At 42.2% G+C, this 19,335-nt stretch overlaps 2 protein-coding genes across 2 annotated transcripts; one reads left to right on the top strand and one right to left on the bottom strand.

Annotated features, from left to right (window-relative positions):
* Window positions 1–1,130: 1,130 nt before the first annotated feature.
* nts (neurotensin) lies at window positions 1,131–6,209 on the bottom strand. Its single transcript, XM_047596667.1, has 4 exons — window positions 5,912–6,209; window positions 5,016–5,077; window positions 2,549–2,749; window positions 1,131–1,595 (listed from the first exon to the last, which is right to left on the bottom strand). The coding sequence occupies exons 1-4, from the start codon at window positions 5,970–5,972 to the stop codon at window positions 1,452–1,454; spliced, it is 468 nt and encodes a 155-aa protein (XP_047452623.1). The 5' UTR covers window positions 5,973–6,209; the 3' UTR covers window positions 1,131–1,451.
* Window positions 6,210–8,331: 2,122 nt separating this feature from the next.
* rassf9 (Ras association domain family member 9) lies at window positions 8,332–19,118 on the top strand. Its single transcript, XM_047595271.1, has 2 exons — window positions 8,332–8,514; window positions 15,736–19,118. The coding sequence occupies exons 1-2, from the start codon at window positions 8,468–8,470 to the stop codon at window positions 16,988–16,990; spliced, it is 1,302 nt and encodes a 433-aa protein (XP_047451227.1). The 5' UTR covers window positions 8,332–8,467; the 3' UTR covers window positions 16,991–19,118.
* Window positions 19,119–19,335: the final 217 nt, after the last annotated feature.

Here is a 19,335-nt window from a genome sequence, read left to right as displayed (position 1 = left end):
GCCGTGGCTGTCAGGGTTAAGAACCAACTTTCAAAGAATGGCAGCACACTTTGATTTGGAGATGAAACTGCCATTTATTAAGGCCAAGACTCTCATTCGCGGTAATGAAAGTCTGTTTTAAGTGGCGCGGTCCGGGGGCCTCGGTACCCCTTTGAAAAATGTTCAGCACAACATACGCCACTAAGAGCGGCGCTGATACGTGAGGCGCCACATGCTGAATTTTAATACCAAGAATTCATTATTGCATCTATCTCCAGTTACTCTGGTTATTCCATCAGTGGCATATGCAGATATGACTCATGCTGAATCATGGACAATAAATGACAGCAATGACAGTTGTTGACATCGTTATCATTACCTTGATCTTTAGAGGATAAGTGCTCTGTATCTTATACTGTCAGAATGTATTTCAAACATGGTATCCACCGATCAACCACAACTTTATGACCATTGACAGGAGACGTAAATAGCATGACCATCTTGTGACAGTACAATGTTCTCCTGGGAAACTTTTGGACCTGACATTTGAGTGGTTGATACTTAGACATGTACCACCCACCTACACCAGACCAGACGCCTCCACCCCACAGGAATGACACACACACAAAACATGAAGAAATTCACAAGGTGTTGACCTGGCCTCCAATATCACTAGATTCCAAACTGGTCATGAATCTGTGAGATGATCCACAGACCCCCCTCTCCTCAACCCATAGGACCCAAAGGCCGCCACTAACAATGTTCTGATACCAGACACCACAGGACATCCTCAGAGACCGTGTCTATTCTCTGATGAGCCACAGCTGATTTGGAGGCACAAGGGAGAAGTACACAATATTAGGAAGGTGGTCATAATGTTATGGCTGATTGTTTTTTTTAAAAAAAGGGGATGTTTTTGTGGATTTTACCGAAAGACTTGTTTAAAGAAAATGCTTCAAAGACTTATTTTAATTTATTAATTGTAATTTAAAAAAAATGGTAAGCCCTCAGGCTGTTCATGGGGGGTTAGTTACAAAATATTAGTGATGAGCTCATTATTTCAAGCCCCTTTCTTTGTACACAGACGTTTCTTTTTTTTACTCACGCAGTCCTTCCCATATTATTGTGTGAAAAACAGAACTGAAGACAAATTGTCACATCACACTGGTTTTGTACCATGACTCATTTAATCGTATCCTCAAACAAAATAGACGTATGGTGCCGTGAAGAAATCGATTAAATAAATACAGTTTCTCAGAGATACGCGTCTGTAGGTTGCTCAGGGTTTTATTTTCAGGAGCCCCAGTGTCAATCAACAATCAAAGGGTCTGACTGGATAAAAACAGGAAAAGAAAAAGAAAAACACTGCAGCCACAGAGAAGACAGAGAGATTAAAAACACAGTCACATCATCACAGAAGGTATGCGGTCTGGTCCCCTAAAACGTCACCTCCGGTCTGCGAGCTGACCCTGTCAGTAAACTGTACTCCGTTTTAAGATGTACGGCCTCCGGGACTTGGTGGTGTGCCCGACTTGCCTCTTCAGTATGTACGGTGATTTTCGTTTCAGCGGGGTGTCACTGTTCTCCTCTGAGTATTCTAGAGAGTCTTGGAGTAGCTGTGGGTGGGAAGCAGAGGGAGACACGGTTGCAGATGAGTGTCACGCGGCAGGAAAACACATGTTTTGTTGCTGAGTGGCAGCGTAATGGGTAGCTGCGAAGGTGTAGCTGTGATTAAACGAGTGCTCCCGCCCGGTGCTTTCATGCATGGCAAAACAGGTGCTAATCTGCAGGCGCTGTGTTAAGATCCTTTCTTTTTTTTAAAAAAAAAAAAAAAGAAAGAAAGGAGGAAAGCTGTTGTGTAAGGAGCTGAGAGTGGAGAGGAACATGATGGAGGGGAACGAGTAGGACACAAGGACGGGGGAGAGATTTAATGGGTTGTGTTTACCCTGGGCAAGGATGCCGTGTGTTTGCGAGTGTGTACTACAATACTTTGTTTAAGAGATTGTATATCTGCTGTTCTGCTCTAGATGGACTGTTATCAGCTTCACTGGGTTATATGTGTTGTGTTTGTACTTCTTTCTCACGGCTTTCATGGTCACTTCAGCTGAACAGCTGACTGTTTAATTACAGAAAAAGAGTTTATATTTTTACTATTTGTAAATCCACACACTTTCTTTTTTTTTTAAAAAAAAAGCTCCATGTGTGAATTATTTTTTTCTGTTGTACTGTCTTATACTAGTTATTTATAAGACAAGTTGTATGGAATAAGCTCATTAAATATTTTACTGCCGTTGGGTAAAAATGCCATATTCACTTCAAAATATAGTCCCTAATTGTGGATAAAATCTTTTTGACAGAAAAACTTACCATCCACCACCTCTCATTTGAAAATTAATACACATAAATCTGCTTAAATGCAAAGCTCATGCTATCGGGATGAAGCTGATGTGGTGCTTCCATTCTTACAGGATGCACAGAAACATGCAGTTCTTAGTGAGCATGCAGCAAAAACATCTTATAATTCAAGGACCACTACTTCTTCCTGTGGTGTGCGTGCGTGTCATCTCACCCTCTCCTCCCGGCTCTGCAGCGCTCGGCAGATGTGTTGCAGGTTGTACAGCTCCCCCAGCAGCTGGAGGCTCTCGTCCCTCAGCTCACCGTCTTCCTCCTCCTCGCCGGTCCACGCCTCCTGCCTCAGGCTGCTCATCATCCTGCACAGGTTGGTCAGCGACACGCGCCAGTAGGGGGCACTCTGCTTATTGTGTTTCATCTGTGGATGAGGGAACAGCACGGAGGAGGGGATGGTCAGTGGGAGGAAGGATTATATTTCAAATTGAATTGAATATGTGACTGGGGGTTTCCTACAATAAAATATATTAAATTGCATTGCACTGGTTTGATTTATGTTTAGGACTGCAGTGAAACTTGGAGAGAGAGGCCACGGAAGATGAAAACACAATTAAACAACCTGATGTCTTAACACTTATATACCCATAGAGTTTTACATTATTGCATTTTTATTAGATTTTTCAGTGCAAAACTGTCTTTACTATTCTGGTTTATCTAGTTAGTAGCAGTAAATAAATCAATGCACTGATCTGACCATCAGATCACCAGCAGAAAGAAATCTAATGCAATCTCATCCAACATCCTTGCAATAATAATAACATGGTCGATAAGCTCATCCTTGGCTGTGAAAGAGTAATTCAGAATGTTTTTGCTCTTAGTCCTCGTCCAGACACTCATAAATTGTGAAAACCTCAGTGATGTTCTATTCACTGCTTTGATTTTATGAAGTACTGTGGTCTAAATGCTATTTTGCAGCTTTTCTCCACACAGTCCTTTAATGTGCTGCTTTTTACAGTTACAGCAATAAAGGCCGTGGCTATTCCCCTGAAGAGACACTGAGCATGCTTCATCAGACACTTTACCACCACATTCTCAGCACTGATGCTGACGGCCATATGTCGAGACGGCCTAGACAGCAGTTGGAAAATATTTTTTTTCTTTTTTTTTTTTTAACCATTCTTATCAGCACCCAACTGAGATTTCATCCACATCTAACCTCATTTAGCTGCCGCCTGTTGCGTCATGATCTAGTTTGACGGGGAGAGAAGGCAAGTGCGTGGACACCTCTGGGTGTGAGCGAGGATGATGGAGGGAAACTGGCCGCGGCGACTTATTGTAAGTGGCCACGACGAGCGCTCCGAGAAACGCTTTGCTCGTGCCGTTTATGAGCAGTGGAGCGACACAGTCTCCTCTGATGTTGTGAAGACAGAAGCCAGACAGGTTCCTTTTGTTTGTCAGGAAGGAGACATGTGGCTAATTAAAGGTGTGGAGACGCCCAAAGAACAAGACTCCTGGGATCAAACATGAGCTGCTGACATTTGGAAATCAATCACGCATCAAAGACCTCACTGGTTTTAATTTAGCTCTAAATGAAGTGCGTGAATGGCGCCAGGTGTTGCAAGGTCACACGAAGGATTATGTAGCTTCACTGTGATGTACTACCTTAGTTCTAGTTGGTAAATGAATAATATAAGTGAATGAATTAATAAGTGAAATCAATTAGTGTCTTTATAGCAAGCTGCTTAAAATCTGAAAAGGCTAAATCTGCATTTTAGGTTGGCAAGCTGAGTGCAGAGGTCAGCACCAGACCTGACAGACCATCTGTAGAAAAATGTAATCATCTTCCAGACCCACAGGGCTGCCCTACCTCCTGCCTTTATATAATCCGATTGAGAAAAGTGGACGAGCAGGTCAGTTTATTTAGTTGTCGCCCAAAAAAAAAAAAGAAAAATACATGTGTATTGTTCAGATAGAGCCGCTAGTATCTCACTACAATGCTGCTCTTTCCAGGCTCTGCAGCACTCCATCAGTCATCCGGCAAGTTATTATTACAATCATCACCCCTGAGCAACCTCCGAGCATCAGTAACAATGAATCACATGGCTGATTTGTCACCGTCACGTCCCCGTACGAGCCCCGCAGTTATTTATCAGAGAAAGAGAGGTGGAAGACGTGTCGTTAAGATGCTGTCAGGTCCATCTGAATCCTATTAGGCTCGGCCATCAGTTTCCGCGTGACTGTGGGTCCACTTTCGCCCACTTCCCTCCTCCAGCTTTGCATGGCCTTGAGCGGACACACAGCGCCAGATAAACGCAATAAAAACCTAAAAGTTACCGCTCAGTTACTTCCCCTCGGCCTCAGATCTTATTTTCCCCTCATCCGGAGAAGGACGTGCTCACGACTGCGGCGAACGGGGTGATGTCTTTGTTTTTTATTTGGACATGACTGGCACAAATAATGCCTGGTGTAGTAAATGGTTTATCTCGCGCCCAGCGTTCGCACACGCGAAAGGTGAGGCGTGAGTGCAGCGGAGATTACATGAAAGAACACCTGGGCAGCCTGTGTGTGTGGGTGTGTGTGTGTGTGTGTGTCTGTGGGTGGTACGTTGGGTCACCAACTGACAGGGTGGACTGAAGTGTCTCGGGCACACAGTCTCTGATTTCACAGCTGCAAAAAACACACTGTACCTTGGAGGCGAAGAGACTGCTGAGTAGCTCCTCTTCTACCGCTCGCTGCTCCTGGTCGACGTCTGCCAAAGAAAAACAAGAGAGAAACCTTCAACCAGATCCAATTAGCAGTTAAAATCGACATGAGGTGTAGATTAGGTATGGTGCTATAAATGCTCTTTGTCAATTTGTCCAGCGCATCAGCTGGTATTTGGACAACTTGATCGCCTTTGTGAGCTGACGAGAAGAGATTTGCAACATTCTTGTTTGATGGTAACCACCGTTGAGCTTCCTAAGGGTGCTGACACTCGCCATGTGGCCCAGTGGCCCAAAGCACTAATTATTCATGCATCTTTCTATGCAAGACAGGGACCCAAAGGTTTCTGTCTTTCATTGGCATGTTGACCAAATGTAGACTTTGCAGACCATTCTAATTCCACAGTGAGTATTGAATGTCAAATAAAGGAATACAAATGAATTTAGTTGATCTGAGCTTGATTACAAAGCATGTTTTGCAATAATCATGACTTCTAGAGCATAAATGACGCATCACCACATCGGACCGGTGAGGGAAAATGGGTGGTGGTCCTATTAGAAGGCGAAATGCTGAATCAACAGGTCGCAATATTTGAACAAATTGTGAGTTGAGAAAGTAGAAAATAGCCCAGGGAATGAAGAACTTTTGGCACATAGGGTATCGCACATAAAGACCTTCGTATTATAACAGAATGTTTGAAGAAAAAAAAGAACGTTTCAGTCATTCAGTCATATTTGCAGCAGCATTACAAAGTGATGCACCTGTTGCAGTAGTTTCTGTGAGAGGGAACTGGTGAGACTGCGTGTCGTGTTGTTTCCCTCTTTCTTTTTGCACATGAAAACATCCATGAACAACCCGTTTAAAGAACTCCACTGCTTACCTGTATTGAGTGCACCACATGTGAAACAGAGGAGAAGCACACACGCCAACTGTGCCTGCATCTTGATGAGCAAAACAAAATAAAAACCGAAAATGAAAGGGTCCCACACTGACGAATTCACCTGAGGAGGAATCTAGTCCATAAGGTTAAGGGTCAGACCCAGACAGCTAAAGATGCTGGAGAGGGGGTTCTAATAAAGCTGCTCCTCTTTTTCCTTCCTCTGCTGCTTCTTCTGATTCTCCTCCAGGTCCAAACACGCGTTAGCAGTTTTCTGGTTGGATATGAACTGCAGTGGGCTCCATTCCCTCAGTATATAAGAGCTGATGTGATGTCAGAGGATCAGTCTCCCACCCCCCCACCCCCCTTTTCCCTCCCTCCCACCTCCTCCTCTCCTCATCTCCATCCCCACCTTCCCACCCACTACTAACGCGGCCCCCCCTCCTTGTTCCATCCACCCATCCATCTCTCTTCATATCATCTCTTTCCTCTTTTCTCTGTGTCATCGGCTCTTCAGACGTCACTTTGGCATCACGAGGCGAAAGGTTTTTGCGTCAGGACTCGGAAGATTTGGTTGTTTCCCGTCATGGATGCGCAGAGTCTGAGGTTTGATTTGCACAAGTCTCCCAGTGACGGATGATGTGGGAGGGTGCACTAATCAGACTCTCTCTTTGTGTCACTATTTGGAGATAAAGCAAATCTATTCAAATTGCAATTTTTCTGTCTTTTTAATTCAACAGGTGGTTATCTAAATGAATGCCTCATAAAACCAGTAGGGCTCTAAATGTGTCTATAGGATAGGATTTAACTATTGATATTCTTGCACTGTAAATCAGCACAGACTTCACTTTTAATGCTAATTTGTATTCTAAAGACTTTGATCGTATCACACGAACTCTTCAAATTGTGTTCTTCAAATTGGAGTTTTTTTTGAGCATTTTCATTCTGAGCTGACTTTTTTTAAAGTACACACCCTCTGCTTCAGAGGAAATGTTTATTATTTGCAGCATCATCCTCTTTATCAAGGGACAATTGGGCAGGTGTGGGATATTCCCTTCATGATTTATTCCTCAGTTAAACAGGTGAAATGTGGATCAGTTCCAAGATTTTGGAATAGTTTCTGATGACCCACAACCTGCATTCACAGGAGCTCAGCACTCAGAGAAACGGAAAGTCTGCTGGCCGTAAAAACAACACAAAACCATCAGAGAGACAGAAGGAACACCAGATCAGACCTGAGAGTCTGCGCTTTGAGGCCATATTCATCACATACCTTTGACTTGAATATGTTTGGAGGAAGATTCTGTCTACATTCAAAGGGTGCATGGAGATTTTGGTTATCATCTTCATTGTTGTTTCGGGTTTCATCCAGGTTCTATACTTGTCAAAACAAAAAGCAGTAAAATAATCAGATCTGGTCTGACATCTAGGCTGAGATTATTCTCTGGACACTTATGAAATACAATTAAACAAAAGTCAAACACTGCAATGTCAACCACTCAGTTCTGAATTATGTTAAAGTAGTTGAAATGCTTATGTTACGGTTTTGTTATAGAAATGTTTCAATAGAAATAAACATTCACCTTTCGAGCATAAAATTCCTAATATTGTGTAGTTCTCCCTTGTGCCTCGAAAACAGTTGTGTCTCATCAGAGAATGGACATGGGTGAGGACCTTCTGAGGGTGTCCTGTGGTGTCTGGTAACAGGATGTTGTTAGTGGGGTCTTTGGATCCTATGGGCTGAGTGGAGGGGCCTCTGTGGATCATCCCACAGATACTGTGCCACAAGATGGTCACTGGCATTCGCTTCTCCTGTCAGTGGTTTTATTGTTGTGGCTGGTCTGTGTATAATAAATATGTATTGTAGTTATTTTTTTTATTCTGGTGTCCCAACCGTGTTTGAATAACACAAAAAGACATGAGTGGTGCTCATGCCCAGCCATTGAGCCTCAGCTGTCTCTTAAACTCTTCTAACTTTATAATTCTAATTGTCTCCCACAGAGAATAAGCCCCGTTTCATATAAATATCCCAGTTAGAAGAACTTAGACACTTGTGTGTTCAATAAGAGATAACTGGCACGTGAACCATTAGAATCCAGCAGTAACATTAAGTTACCAGACCTGCAGGAGGTTATACCTTCTCCTAGATGTTCTGAAGTGCAACTCACTGAGACTAATAAAGCCTAATAAACAAAAACGGTCTGCAGTGTTACACATTACCTAACTTGCTAAAAAACTAGTTATTATTTGTTTCTTTAAAATTCCTTTTTTTTAGGCTATATTTGAACACTTATTTTAATGAAGTTCTTTTTTCTCTTTTAGTCTTCAGTGTGGGAGTTTCTGTCTTTGATACTGCAGGTGGAAGGGGGCAGAGTTTCACCACCAAAATCTCTGAAGCTGAAGGAAACACCTCCCTCCGCTTTTCGGATGGGACGGACAGAGTTGCAGCCGGGACACCCTTAACTTTCCCGAAACATTCCATTAGGTGTCCGACGTCCTGCCATGCTGGGACTGTAACGCATTTCGGATCGCTCGTCTGCTTCCTTGCGCTCCCGAGTCATGGCTCCGTTTGGAAAAAACTTCCTGAAAGCTCGACTGAAAAACAGGTAACACGATTAGGTTAATTCAAACCTTCTGAGATTGTTTTTTTTTTCTGCGAGTCCGAACTGTTGGAAATCATTCAGTGGTGAACCGTCGAGGAAGGAGACGAATTACGCACAACGCAGCGCACATCGAATTTATGTCTGAGCGACACAAGGAAGTAGTTAGTGTAGTGCTGAGTTCACACATATATTTTAACTTGCTCATGTTAGAATATTTCTACAAGCTGCTGTACAAATGTAAGTAAAGTACTAATCAGTGGGACGTAAAAGTCAAATGCGCATTTAAATAAATTAAGTCTTATGAGTGTAGAATTTTCTTTTTTTGTTTGTCTAATATTACATTTATAAACATAATACAGACTTACCTTAGTGTGTAAGACCAAGATGAATCAACATCACAAAGTCTGTGTGCTGCCATTTAGAGGTAATTGTGTGGTAACTGAGAGTCAAACATGAAGAAGAAGGTGCAAGTGTATGTGTACATTCAGAGTAGGGAGGGAGTTTATATATATATAAAACATAGATACATGAAATGCTACCTTCAGTGTTGATCCTCATACCTTAAACCAGACTTAAACTATACCCTGCACCGTACACCAGCTCATAGGAGCTCCAACCTCCCGTGCTCTGTAATTACTACAGGTGCTATTTTTAATAACTGTTTCATCTGGGACAGAGGAGCCTTAGAGCAGCGATCCTGTCATCAGCACTTGCATAATTTGCTTTGGCAATTTCTCCGAGTGCCTACCTTGGCCTTTTGATGTGCCCTTGTCTGCAGCTGAGGTCCAGCCGCAGCTTTGAAAAGGTGGGAAGATTAGATTGACTGAGCCACAAGCTGGCGTCTGTTACTGACGCGGAGGAGACTCTGGTTGGATTATTGACTCCGTGTTTTTAGTGAGCAGAGTTGGTAAACAAAAAATCTCTTTGACTGTATCTAGGCTGTGGTCTAATCCCTTGCAGGGTTCTTGCTGGTAAAGCTATGAATAAAGTATGTCATGAGATTTACTCATTACTTTCACTTACCACTAAAACCAGTGAAAAGACTTTGGATTAAGTACAGAAGTGAATCAAGCTTTAATGCTTAATTACTGTACAAGCCTCGCTGACAGTGGCACCAGCAGCAGAATGGATGTATTTTCACATCACACGCTGACAAGAGTTATCTTTGATAACTTCAAAAACAGTCTGACTGAAGCAGTCTCCAGTGGATGTGTAATTTTTTGTGTGTGTATTGCGTAGTAATTACCATTCCTGCACCTGTAATTATCCCAAGTGTTTAGATCTGTAGATATGTCAACCGCTTGGTTTCAGAAACTTGCTCTTACTGGCACTGGAAGACTGAACTGGACTTTTGCCAAACAGTGATAAGATGTGAGGCACATGAACACAAACGCAGCCCAAAAGTGGAGATGGTTACGACTGACAATGTGTGATTGAATACTCTGTACCATCAGGGTCACAGTGAGGGCGTGAGGGTGTGATGTCGCGATGCGGCACATGGAAGCCTCTAAGAGATTCAAATGAAATGGTTGCCAGCCAGTGACATACGTGACCGAAACAATGCACTGACCTCTTGATCTTGGCCACAATTGCAGCATTACAGCATTGTGCATAGGGCCAATTAGCAGCTGAGACGACGCCATAATGCCCGAACCGGCAGGCTGCAGCAGACAATATTAAAACAGCGCTGTTTACGTTGAAAGAGACAAGAGAAGTCATTTATTTTCAACGAGCACAAGCTTATTTGGTGATTCACAGATGCGCTGGGGGGAGAAAATAATAGGGGTTGGGTGGTTTCGCAGAGGAAGAGAAGAGAGGGGAAGGGGTGTGTTGTGTCTCTGCTTGCAGATGCCTATCAGAGTGGGAGTCTTCCCAGAGATCAACATATCCAGATAGAAGAGTGTTGTTATTTCCTCATCCTCTTTAAGATAACAGGCAGAGGAAGTGTCTCTTTTCCAGCCCTGAGTTTGTTCTCTGCGTTCCCAACTTCCGCTGAACAAACACTTGAAAACACAAATAAATAAAACACGTTACATGTCTTAATGGATAACGCTTATGCTTTCATGCACTTCTTAAAATATATTACAGGCCAATGCATTTTCTACATGACTGGATGAACTAAGAGCTGCAAGGTGGTCAGAGCTGCTTTGAGTAGTTCAGCGGATGTCAATGCAATGGCTTGATGTTATTAACATTTCCTTAATGGAGAACGAAGTAAAGGTCATGTGTCTGTAATGTGGCGTGTCGTGTCTACCAGCAGGTACAGAGATTTCATCAGCTGAGTTTAAAGGCTTGGTTTACCTGACTTATAGTACATCTAGTAATTATATTCTTAGGGAGCTCAGAAATACATCTTTAGCAACTGTATGTTAGCGAGAGTCAACAGACGGTAATGTCGCAATCAGAAGGTCCAACAAGTTGAGCATAATAATTGGATTGCCTTCCGCGAAATTTAATACAAATATCCAGAGGAGGTCGGATGATGAATATTACTGGCTTGGATGATCCTCTGACTTTTCCTCTGGTGCCACAATGAGGCTGACATTTGTAGTTTTCCGCAGCATGTCTGCCATTGTACGGATCGTCATCGTATTTGTAGAGGACGTCCATCTCCGTCTCAAGATGAATTTTAGACCCTTTCATGATCCCTTGACTTTACTTCCAGCACCCTCATCTGGTCAGAATACCTTTTAGCTAGATGCTTCTGTCAGTGAGTTTCAATCGGGAATAATTTAATGTATATCCAACAACCGTACATCACTATATAGTCGGTGCCGTTTAACTTGGAAGAGAGAACTGCATCAACACTAATCCAGGTACAAACCAAATTTTCATTCCATGGCAAGGAAATCACAACCTGTTGAAAGGAGCTGGCTACAGGATATATTTCTCCATGCGCTATCAAAGCTTTGTTCCTGTTTGAAATGGAGTACAAGCATCACCCTATGCTATCACCACTGATTTTACAAAACCCGCTGAGGCCATGGAGACCTATAATTCTAATTTGCTATGACTTGCTTAAAACCACCGGCATGCCATCCTCTGTGGCAACTTGTAGCTGCAAATTTATGACACAAGAGGGGATGGTTAATGTCTACAAGGTTGTCATTATGTATGTTACAATCGCAGAGGGCCATGCCACCCCGGTGAAGCCGTAATGTAATCCCCACGTAGGAACTTGCACCAGAATTCCTGTACATTTAAGTGCAGTTGTGTCCCACGTCTGTGATGTCTCACTGGATACCTCTAAGTTCAACCTGGGGTCAAGTGGGTCCGCTCAGGTTTCTAGGATTTGCTCAAATGTCAAGTGTTGAGGTGTAGCCCTTCCTGTGATGCTGACTGTGCAGTGCAGCACCCATTCCTATTGTGACAGGAAATCTATGTTTCAGTTTTCTTTTAAAGCATTTAGTAAATCTAATTCCACATCGAGTTCATTACAGCATCAGTAACAGCTTTGTATTTACGGACCAAAGCTGTGACCTATGAGGGCACCCTCATCTGCAGTGCAGCTTAATCCCAAGCTATGAATATCAAATGGCACCCAAAGTGATGACCCTTATGCAAGTGTTGGCTGCGATGCAATCAGCCCAACGGTGCGTGCACTGTGCGTGTCAGACCAGGCAGCACGTGTTACGAGTTTTGCCACTTCACAAGAAGCGGCATCGATACCGAAATCAAAATATTTGTGCTTGCGTAACATTTTTAAAGTTTCAGTTTTGCAGCTTCTTTATGGGAATTGACAAAAGACAATGGGTCAAAATCCACACGTGGATGTTAAACTACGGCAAACAAAAAAAAATCATTTAAACACTCTTTGAGTTCCACATAATAGTTGACATAACATTTGGTCTATACATCATTGTTCATCGGTTGTTTTTGCTTGAGTAGCACACTCTAACACAATCAGCTGCAGTTGTTTCTGCCGTTGGACCTCCTCCTGCAGACATGTTACAGAATCCAAGTTTAAAACAGTAATCAGCAATCTGTTGTTGACACGAGAGGTGTGCAGTGAGAAATGTTATCATAGTTGGTGCGAATGCCAAAAAAACACACATTTGATAACGTTTTCTTCACTTTAGAGTGGAGCAGAAAACAGACCGTAGCGGCCGATATGGAATCCATTTTTTTCCCCTTCCTCCCTCTGTCCGCTGAACTGTGGTGGCAGGATGTAGCCTGAGTGCTGGTGATTGTGGCCCGGGACAAATACAGGTGTTTCCCTGCCTTGCTTTACCCTCTTCCTGCGCTGCTAAGGTTCTGGGTCACCCTCCCTGAAATATCCAATTGTCTAAAGAGCGTGTTTATCCACCTGTACGTTCAGAAATGAGCAAAGAAACTCGTTTCCCACATGTTAGTTAGGGTTTGTTGGAAATATTTGTCCTTCAGTTTATTTAAAGCTTTGTAGCGCATTATTTTCTTTACCCTGTCAAGTATTCCCTCATCTCCTGTTCAGCCTCGAGAGTTTGAACAGTGCAAGTTTTCTAGTGGCGGAAGACATATTCAGACACTTTATTGGGTTTGTGAAAACAACTTTTAAGATACAGTCTGACGGTAATAGGCTTGTAACAAGTTCTTAATCATAATCAGCGTGTTATCTACAGAAGATGGTGATAGGCACATCCATTTTTTATTATTATTTTGGCACAGAAAGCAGTTCCTGTGGATGGATACACCAGTATAACATATTTTAGATACCTTAAACAAGACCTATCTAAAACAAAAGATGACTTTATTTATTACTTTATTACTTTTCCTTACTAGGGTTATGCTCACCACCGTCTGCAGTAGGAAATATATTAATTGGCTCATGCAACTACACAGCAAAGAAACTGAGCCATCTAAACTGAACACTTTTTTGTTTAACTACATGGTTATTTTAAAATGCATCCTCATTTATACAGTGATAATTAATTAAAGTGGTTGAATTCTGTTTGGAATTTCTGATGCTGCCTTAATTATTTACAGTTACAACACAGACACTAAGTGTTGCAGAGCCGCTGCATTTGACTGTGTTACGTTGTACACTTGCAGCCTTCGGTCTGTTTTCTTTCCTGTGTCGCAGTAGCATTCGTGTGGTGTTGTAGTAGGTGCTTGTCAGTTGAAGTCGTCATGGTCGACGTCTATGAAAGCAGGAGGCGTGCCGGATTTGTTTGGCCTACGCATTGCTCAGGTATTTGCTTTGCACTGCTTGTCTCCAAGGGTCTCAATAACCATTAACCAGTGTCTTGCATTGTATGTATCACATTCCAGAGAAGATATTCACAAGCAGTTGCTCCAGTTTTGTGTTTTTTTAGTTTGTGTGGGAACCAACACATGGTGAAAATGTGTTTGTTCTTTGTGATAATGAAGCATCTATGTTCTCCCTTTTGGTTGTTTAATATGTTGCCAAGTTGTGGTAAAGGAGGGGGAAGGGTATCTGTATCATCTTCTGAGGATGTGTACTTTTGTCCTAGTTCTCTCTCGTGAGAATCAGTGGTTAACATGAGCCTCAGTCAACCAAGTCCGCCCCGGCAGATAGCAGCTACACGATAAAAAGGTTCAGATCTGAGCCATTACTGCATAGCAAACCAAGGAACAACACAAAACATTTCAGGCTGAACATGCATCACTAAATTTGTTTTGTGGCATTAAAAGGGTCTTACCTATATTTAGAAAATAATAAAACAAACTTAAAAATGCTTAAATGAAAATTCCACTTAAAGGCACATCAGTGGTTTCGGATCATCAGTGTCATAATGTCAACAAGTCTCATGATGAGCCACAGCGAAACTCTTTCAGTGAGGTTTTCTGTTCATTTGAAGCCAAATTTGTTATCCCTTTTTGAGTTAAACCCTTAATTTTCCAGGATTTCCCCATTACTCTCTTGTATTACAGATTAATGAGCCTGTTGAGTTTCAGAAACCACAGACCAGCATTGCTTCAACCCACAAAATCCATCTACAGTTTTTTTTGTCCGTTGGTGATATTATACGGGTAATCTCTCTGGTTTCTTTGACATTGTATATAATTACAGGAGTATTATGTGTTACTTAGTTTTCTTTCAGAGTAGGATTTAACCTCAAGTCTGTGTAATTCACTAAGACAGAATCTTGGCAGCCGGTGACAGTCTGTCAGAATTTAACCCAGTTAATCACATGAGCTGCAGAATAATACTAACATGCTATCTTTCATATAAATAATACCCTAATACATCATTCTTTATCTTAAAATCAAATTGAAATGTCTGGCAACGTTATCGTCTTATTTGATTACTTGTGTGTGCTGTCTGCATTGCCGGTGCCCATCATTTAATGACTGGATATTAGGTAGTGGATATTACCGGTGGTCCATTAGCCATGTAAAAAATGGATACTGTCAGCCCATCAGGGGTCAATTTTTGAACAAGTTTTACGGTCCAGACAAAAAGGTAATGAGGGCCTTGGGGTTAAATAGCTCAGAACCGAACCATTAAATGATCATCTCTGATGAGTAAGACGATGAGTAACAGTCTAATAGAATCAAGCCAGGCAGCACAAAATGAGCGAATGTAGTTTTCTGCTCATTGACCTAATGGAAACCCATCAAAGTAGGATTTACTCATGAAAACATATTACTTAGAAAGTAAAAGCATGCCACGGAAGGGCATCTGTGTTGTACTGCGACCATGTAGAAATGTTGTTCACTATGTTGTTTAGAAATTGCTGAAATCAAGTCTTTCCAACTCTGTAAGACTGATATGAAGTCGAGTAGATTCAATTGGGCACAATTTTGCATGCTAACATTCGCTAATTAGCCATAAACAGAACAGACTAACGCAGGGTTGTTAAACAGGGCTCAAAGTTGCCGAAATCTATCCAAAGAGGGACAAAATCAAAGTGGTGAATTTGCTGACCAGCACTATCATGCCAGGGGGCAAGTTCACTAGCTGGTTAAAATAACCTTTCAATATGCAATTGCTAGGTATCCACAGTCTGAGACAGCAGTTAAAAATGTTGATGTTTGTACTGCTTCAACCCTTAAATGTATGTAGCTCATTGCTCATTGACATATCTTAAATCCCCAGAAATGTTGGGGGATTTAAGATACGCTAGCCATTCTAGTGGGTTAATGTAAGCATTGTAGTGTTTTAGATGACATTGAATTCCTCTCGGGTAACCACTGTGGAGAAAGTTGGATGTGAAGGATTAAGACTTCCAAATGTGTCACTCTAAACCCACAAGTGTAAGCTTTGTTTTTTCTGTCTCGTAGAACGAAAGATGCAGAACCTGTGGTAGGAAAGGAGATCCAAGTCACTGTCTGCAACGAAGAGAAGGTCGTATGTGGAGTAACAAAGCACACAACATGTGCAGATATGATTCAGGCATTACTGGAGGATCACAAGTCAATCCCAGAAAGCAAGCGGCTTCTTCATGGGGAACCCAAAGACTTCTGCCTTGTTGAGCGGTGGAAGGGTTTTGAAAGAGCACTGCCTCCTCTCACCAGAATTCTGAGACTCTGGTACGCCTGGGGAGACCAGAGACCCTTTATCCAGTTTATTCTAGTTAAAACCAGTGATTTTGTGCCTCAGCCTGTTAAGAAGGGTGCGAAGGCCAAGCCAAAGCATGGCCGCACTCCACAGTACCCCCAGTCTCTACCAGTGGAGAAACAAAAGCGCTTGGTGAAGAAAGCTTTCCGGAAGCTGGAGAAAATTCACAAGGAGAGCAAGAGCTCCCCAGGCGCTGAAGAGATCGACCGAATGGTGCAGCTCATTCTCAACCAGGACCACACAATCAGGCAGCAGATCCAGCGGATCAGGGAGCTGGATTTGAATATCGAGCAGTTTGAGATAGAAGTGAAGAGGGAGGCTGAAGCTGAGAGCTCACCGGCTCAGGCGTGTGGTTCAAATTTGGCGGCACACAGCGAGGAGCAGCTTCAGGAGTACTTATACACCAGTGATGGGGTTGAACAGCTGGAGATGCAGGTTCAGATGCACCAAAGGCTCATCCTACAATTGTCCCAGGATATAGATGCCGAGCTGAGGAGAGTCAGCTTCCCTCCGAGCCAAAATGAGGATAGTGAGCAGGAAGGAGCGGCGGCAGCTTCCTGGACCCTCTCTGACGCAGAAGAAGCATTCTATACTGCTGAACTCAAGAGGCTACAGGATGAACTGAGGCACGGCCTCTTCACTGGTGTATCCCTTCACAACCAAGCAGCAGAAATAGAGAGGCAGCTGAAGCACTTTGACTGTACACTGATTTCCAAGGACCAGGAGTGCTGGCAGCTGGCTGCCCAGCTCAACTCACTGCAGATCATGGACAGCACGGAGGAGGAGCAGAAACTCGTACCTGTCCCTCTGACAAGTGAGACTCATTGCAGCGTTTCTCAGACAGTAAAACTCAAACACAGCCTGTCCCCTCTAGACATCACAGACACAGACTCAGACACTGGGATTAGCTCCACACACAGTCAGGACTCGCTGTCACCATGTCTCGACTTCCCTCCCCCACTGGACACAGACGTTTGAAGAACCCTGTTGACCCTGCAATTTAATGTTCTATAGACACCAGTCACAGTGTGCGCCTCTAAGGTGGCATTTAATTTTAGTCTTAGATAAGTCTGAAGGATAACAGGCTTTGCAAACTAGCTGAGGCTATAAATGTTGTGATATGTAACACTGGTCCATGGTGTATATATATTCACCCCCTCACATTTATTGAAACCCAGAAGGTCATTAGACTAACAATGAAACATTGACTTTTGTTTGGTTTTAGCTTCTCACAGGTTTTACAGTTTCTTTGTTTGATGTTCTACAAAACAAAAATATAAAATGCATATATTAAATTACTGTGACATCTCACAAAAAGTTGTTCATCATCAAATTGATCGATTAGGTTGGATTTTCCAAAGAGCGTGGGTTAAATTATTAATCTATTTATAGATTTCTTTTATGAGATTGAGTTAATTTTGGGGAGCAGGCTCATTTCATTTTAGTCTGTTGGACAGAGAAGGAAATTCCTTCCACATCATCCCCAAGTTAAGTTACCATCTGGGTAAGTCTTATGTATAATACACAAGATGCTGACTGGGGTTTTGACACAAAGACACAAAGACCCTTTCCCAGGCTGTACCTAGTTTAGTTATGTAAAGAAACTATGTTTAAATCCTGTCACAGTCTCACTAGATCAAACTGAATGTATACTTTCTGTCCTTAAAGTTCTCAATCTTATAATGAAGCTGCACTTCTTTGTACAAACGTAAGTCTGTTAACCCTGTTTTATATTAAAACAAATAACTAGAGGGTTTAGACATATATATATATATATAGATTTGTTAAACGTATTTTTTTAACATTCATCTTGACTGTGCTGTAAATACATATGCAGCTGTAAGTACTGTAAATAATTCTCATGACACAGGCATGGCTTTTAAATATAATTCTAAGGATAATTTGATAACAAAATATATATATATTTATTTCTCAGACTGTATTTTACAGAAATTTTGTGACTTTTTTTTTTAAAAAATCGCAGCTCAGTTGCCACCTACTGAATCAAACTCAAATCTCTGTACCATCTTTGCTCACTACCTTAGACAGAACGTAAACTGTATGTTTCACCTTAAGGCTTTCATAATAAAGACTAATACTGTCTTGAGAAACACTGCTGAGTTGATCTGTATTTCCTTCTCATTTTATCAGTGTTGGTGTTGTAGAAGATGTTAATGTTAAAATTACTGTTAGTGTTGAAAAAAAAAGTGATGGTTCCAAGTGCCAAAAACAGAGAACTGAAACTTATAGATCCCTCAAAGCGCTGCGTCACCATAGAGAAATGACAGGGCTACCCCAGAGCCCCCCTCCTGCCACTCCACCATGTAATCAGACGAGATGGTCGCCAGACAAGCACCAACAACAGTGAGCACTCTCCCTGTGGCAAGGTACTGCTGACAGACTAACACTTTGTACTCGGGGCAGAGCAGAGCTGGCGGGTGGAAAAGCAGGGGATATCTATTTCACACACTAATTGCTTAACCCCCCTCCCACCGCCACTCAGAGCTACTAAATAACAAAGCATGAAGGGCCAGCGAGCTTACAATGTGAACAACCTCGCACTGGTGCCCCACACTTGTTGATGGAGCAAGCGTAAGACAGGATTTCAGAAGTGTTCTGTCTCTCCAACCGACATGAGTTAGAAAACAATGAACCTTTGAGGAAGTAATATACAAATCAGGCCTGTGGCCTGTGGTGAGAAGGTGACAGGAATGTTGAATAACTGAACCTGTCACTCAGCCACAAGCCACGTAGGTGCGGTCTGATTTTAGGTGTAACAGCAATATTAACCTTAAACGAACATTAATGGTTCCAGTAGAGCAAGAAAAATATTTCACTGATAATTTAGAGAAGTGAATGTCAGTTCTGTTGTATACGGTTCACAATACATTTGAGCACTTTGGTTGTCTTTGGGTGCTTAGGTGTGATCACTTTTGACCTTTTCCATATGCATGAAGTTGGTTCTTCGTTTCAGGTCGCTGACTTTGTGCATCAAACACTTAGTCATGTGCATTTGTGAGCAAAAATATAAAACACAAGCCCTGTTGTGTGCTGTAATTAATTTTGCATTCCCTCTGATCTATAAATAAAGGCTGTTTTAATGTGGTGTTGACCTACAGGGGATGTCTGTCTGTGCGCAGTAAACTGTTGTGGTTGCGGCGACTGATTATGGTGTTGAACTTTTTCTATGATGTATCCCTGCACTCCTAATTTAACTTACCTTTTTCATTTTTCCTTCATTTGGAAGACTTGATGTCGTATTCACAAAGCTGTCAGAAAGATTTTTTTTTTTAAACACGGGCCATTTCCTGCATCTTCACCTT

The sequence above is a fragment of the Mugil cephalus genome, chromosome 10 (genome assembly GCF_022458985.1).
Source record: "Mugil cephalus isolate CIBA_MC_2020 chromosome 10, CIBA_Mcephalus_1.1, whole genome shotgun sequence".
Lineage (NCBI taxonomy): Eukaryota > Metazoa > Chordata > Actinopteri > Mugiliformes > Mugilidae > Mugil > Mugil cephalus.
The sequence above is the reverse complement of the archived record's forward strand: the minus strand, read 5'-3'. Positions and strand labels throughout refer to the sequence as shown.

Excerpts from the sequence above, each read along its gene's own strand:
- nts (XM_047596667.1), bottom strand. The coding sequence starts at position 5,972 with ATGCAGGCACAGTTGGCGTGTGTGCTTCTCCTCTGTTTCACATGTGGT. Across the intron at positions 5,078-5,911 it reads ATGTGGTGCACTCAATACAG|ACGTCGACCAGGAGCAGCGA; the intron begins GTAAGCAGTGGA and ends TTTCTTTGGCAG. Across the intron at positions 1,596-2,548 it reads TGCAGAGCCGGGAGGAGAGG|CTACTCCAAGACTCTCTAGA; the intron begins GTGAGATGACAC and ends TCCCACCCACAG.
- rassf9 (XM_047595271.1), top strand. The coding sequence starts at position 8,468 with ATGGCTCCGTTTGGAAAAAACTTCCTGAAAGCTCGACTGAAAAACAG. Across the intron at positions 8,515-15,735 it reads AAAGCTCGACTGAAAAACAG|AACGAAAGATGCAGAACCTG; the intron begins GTAACACGATTA and ends TCTGTCTCGTAG.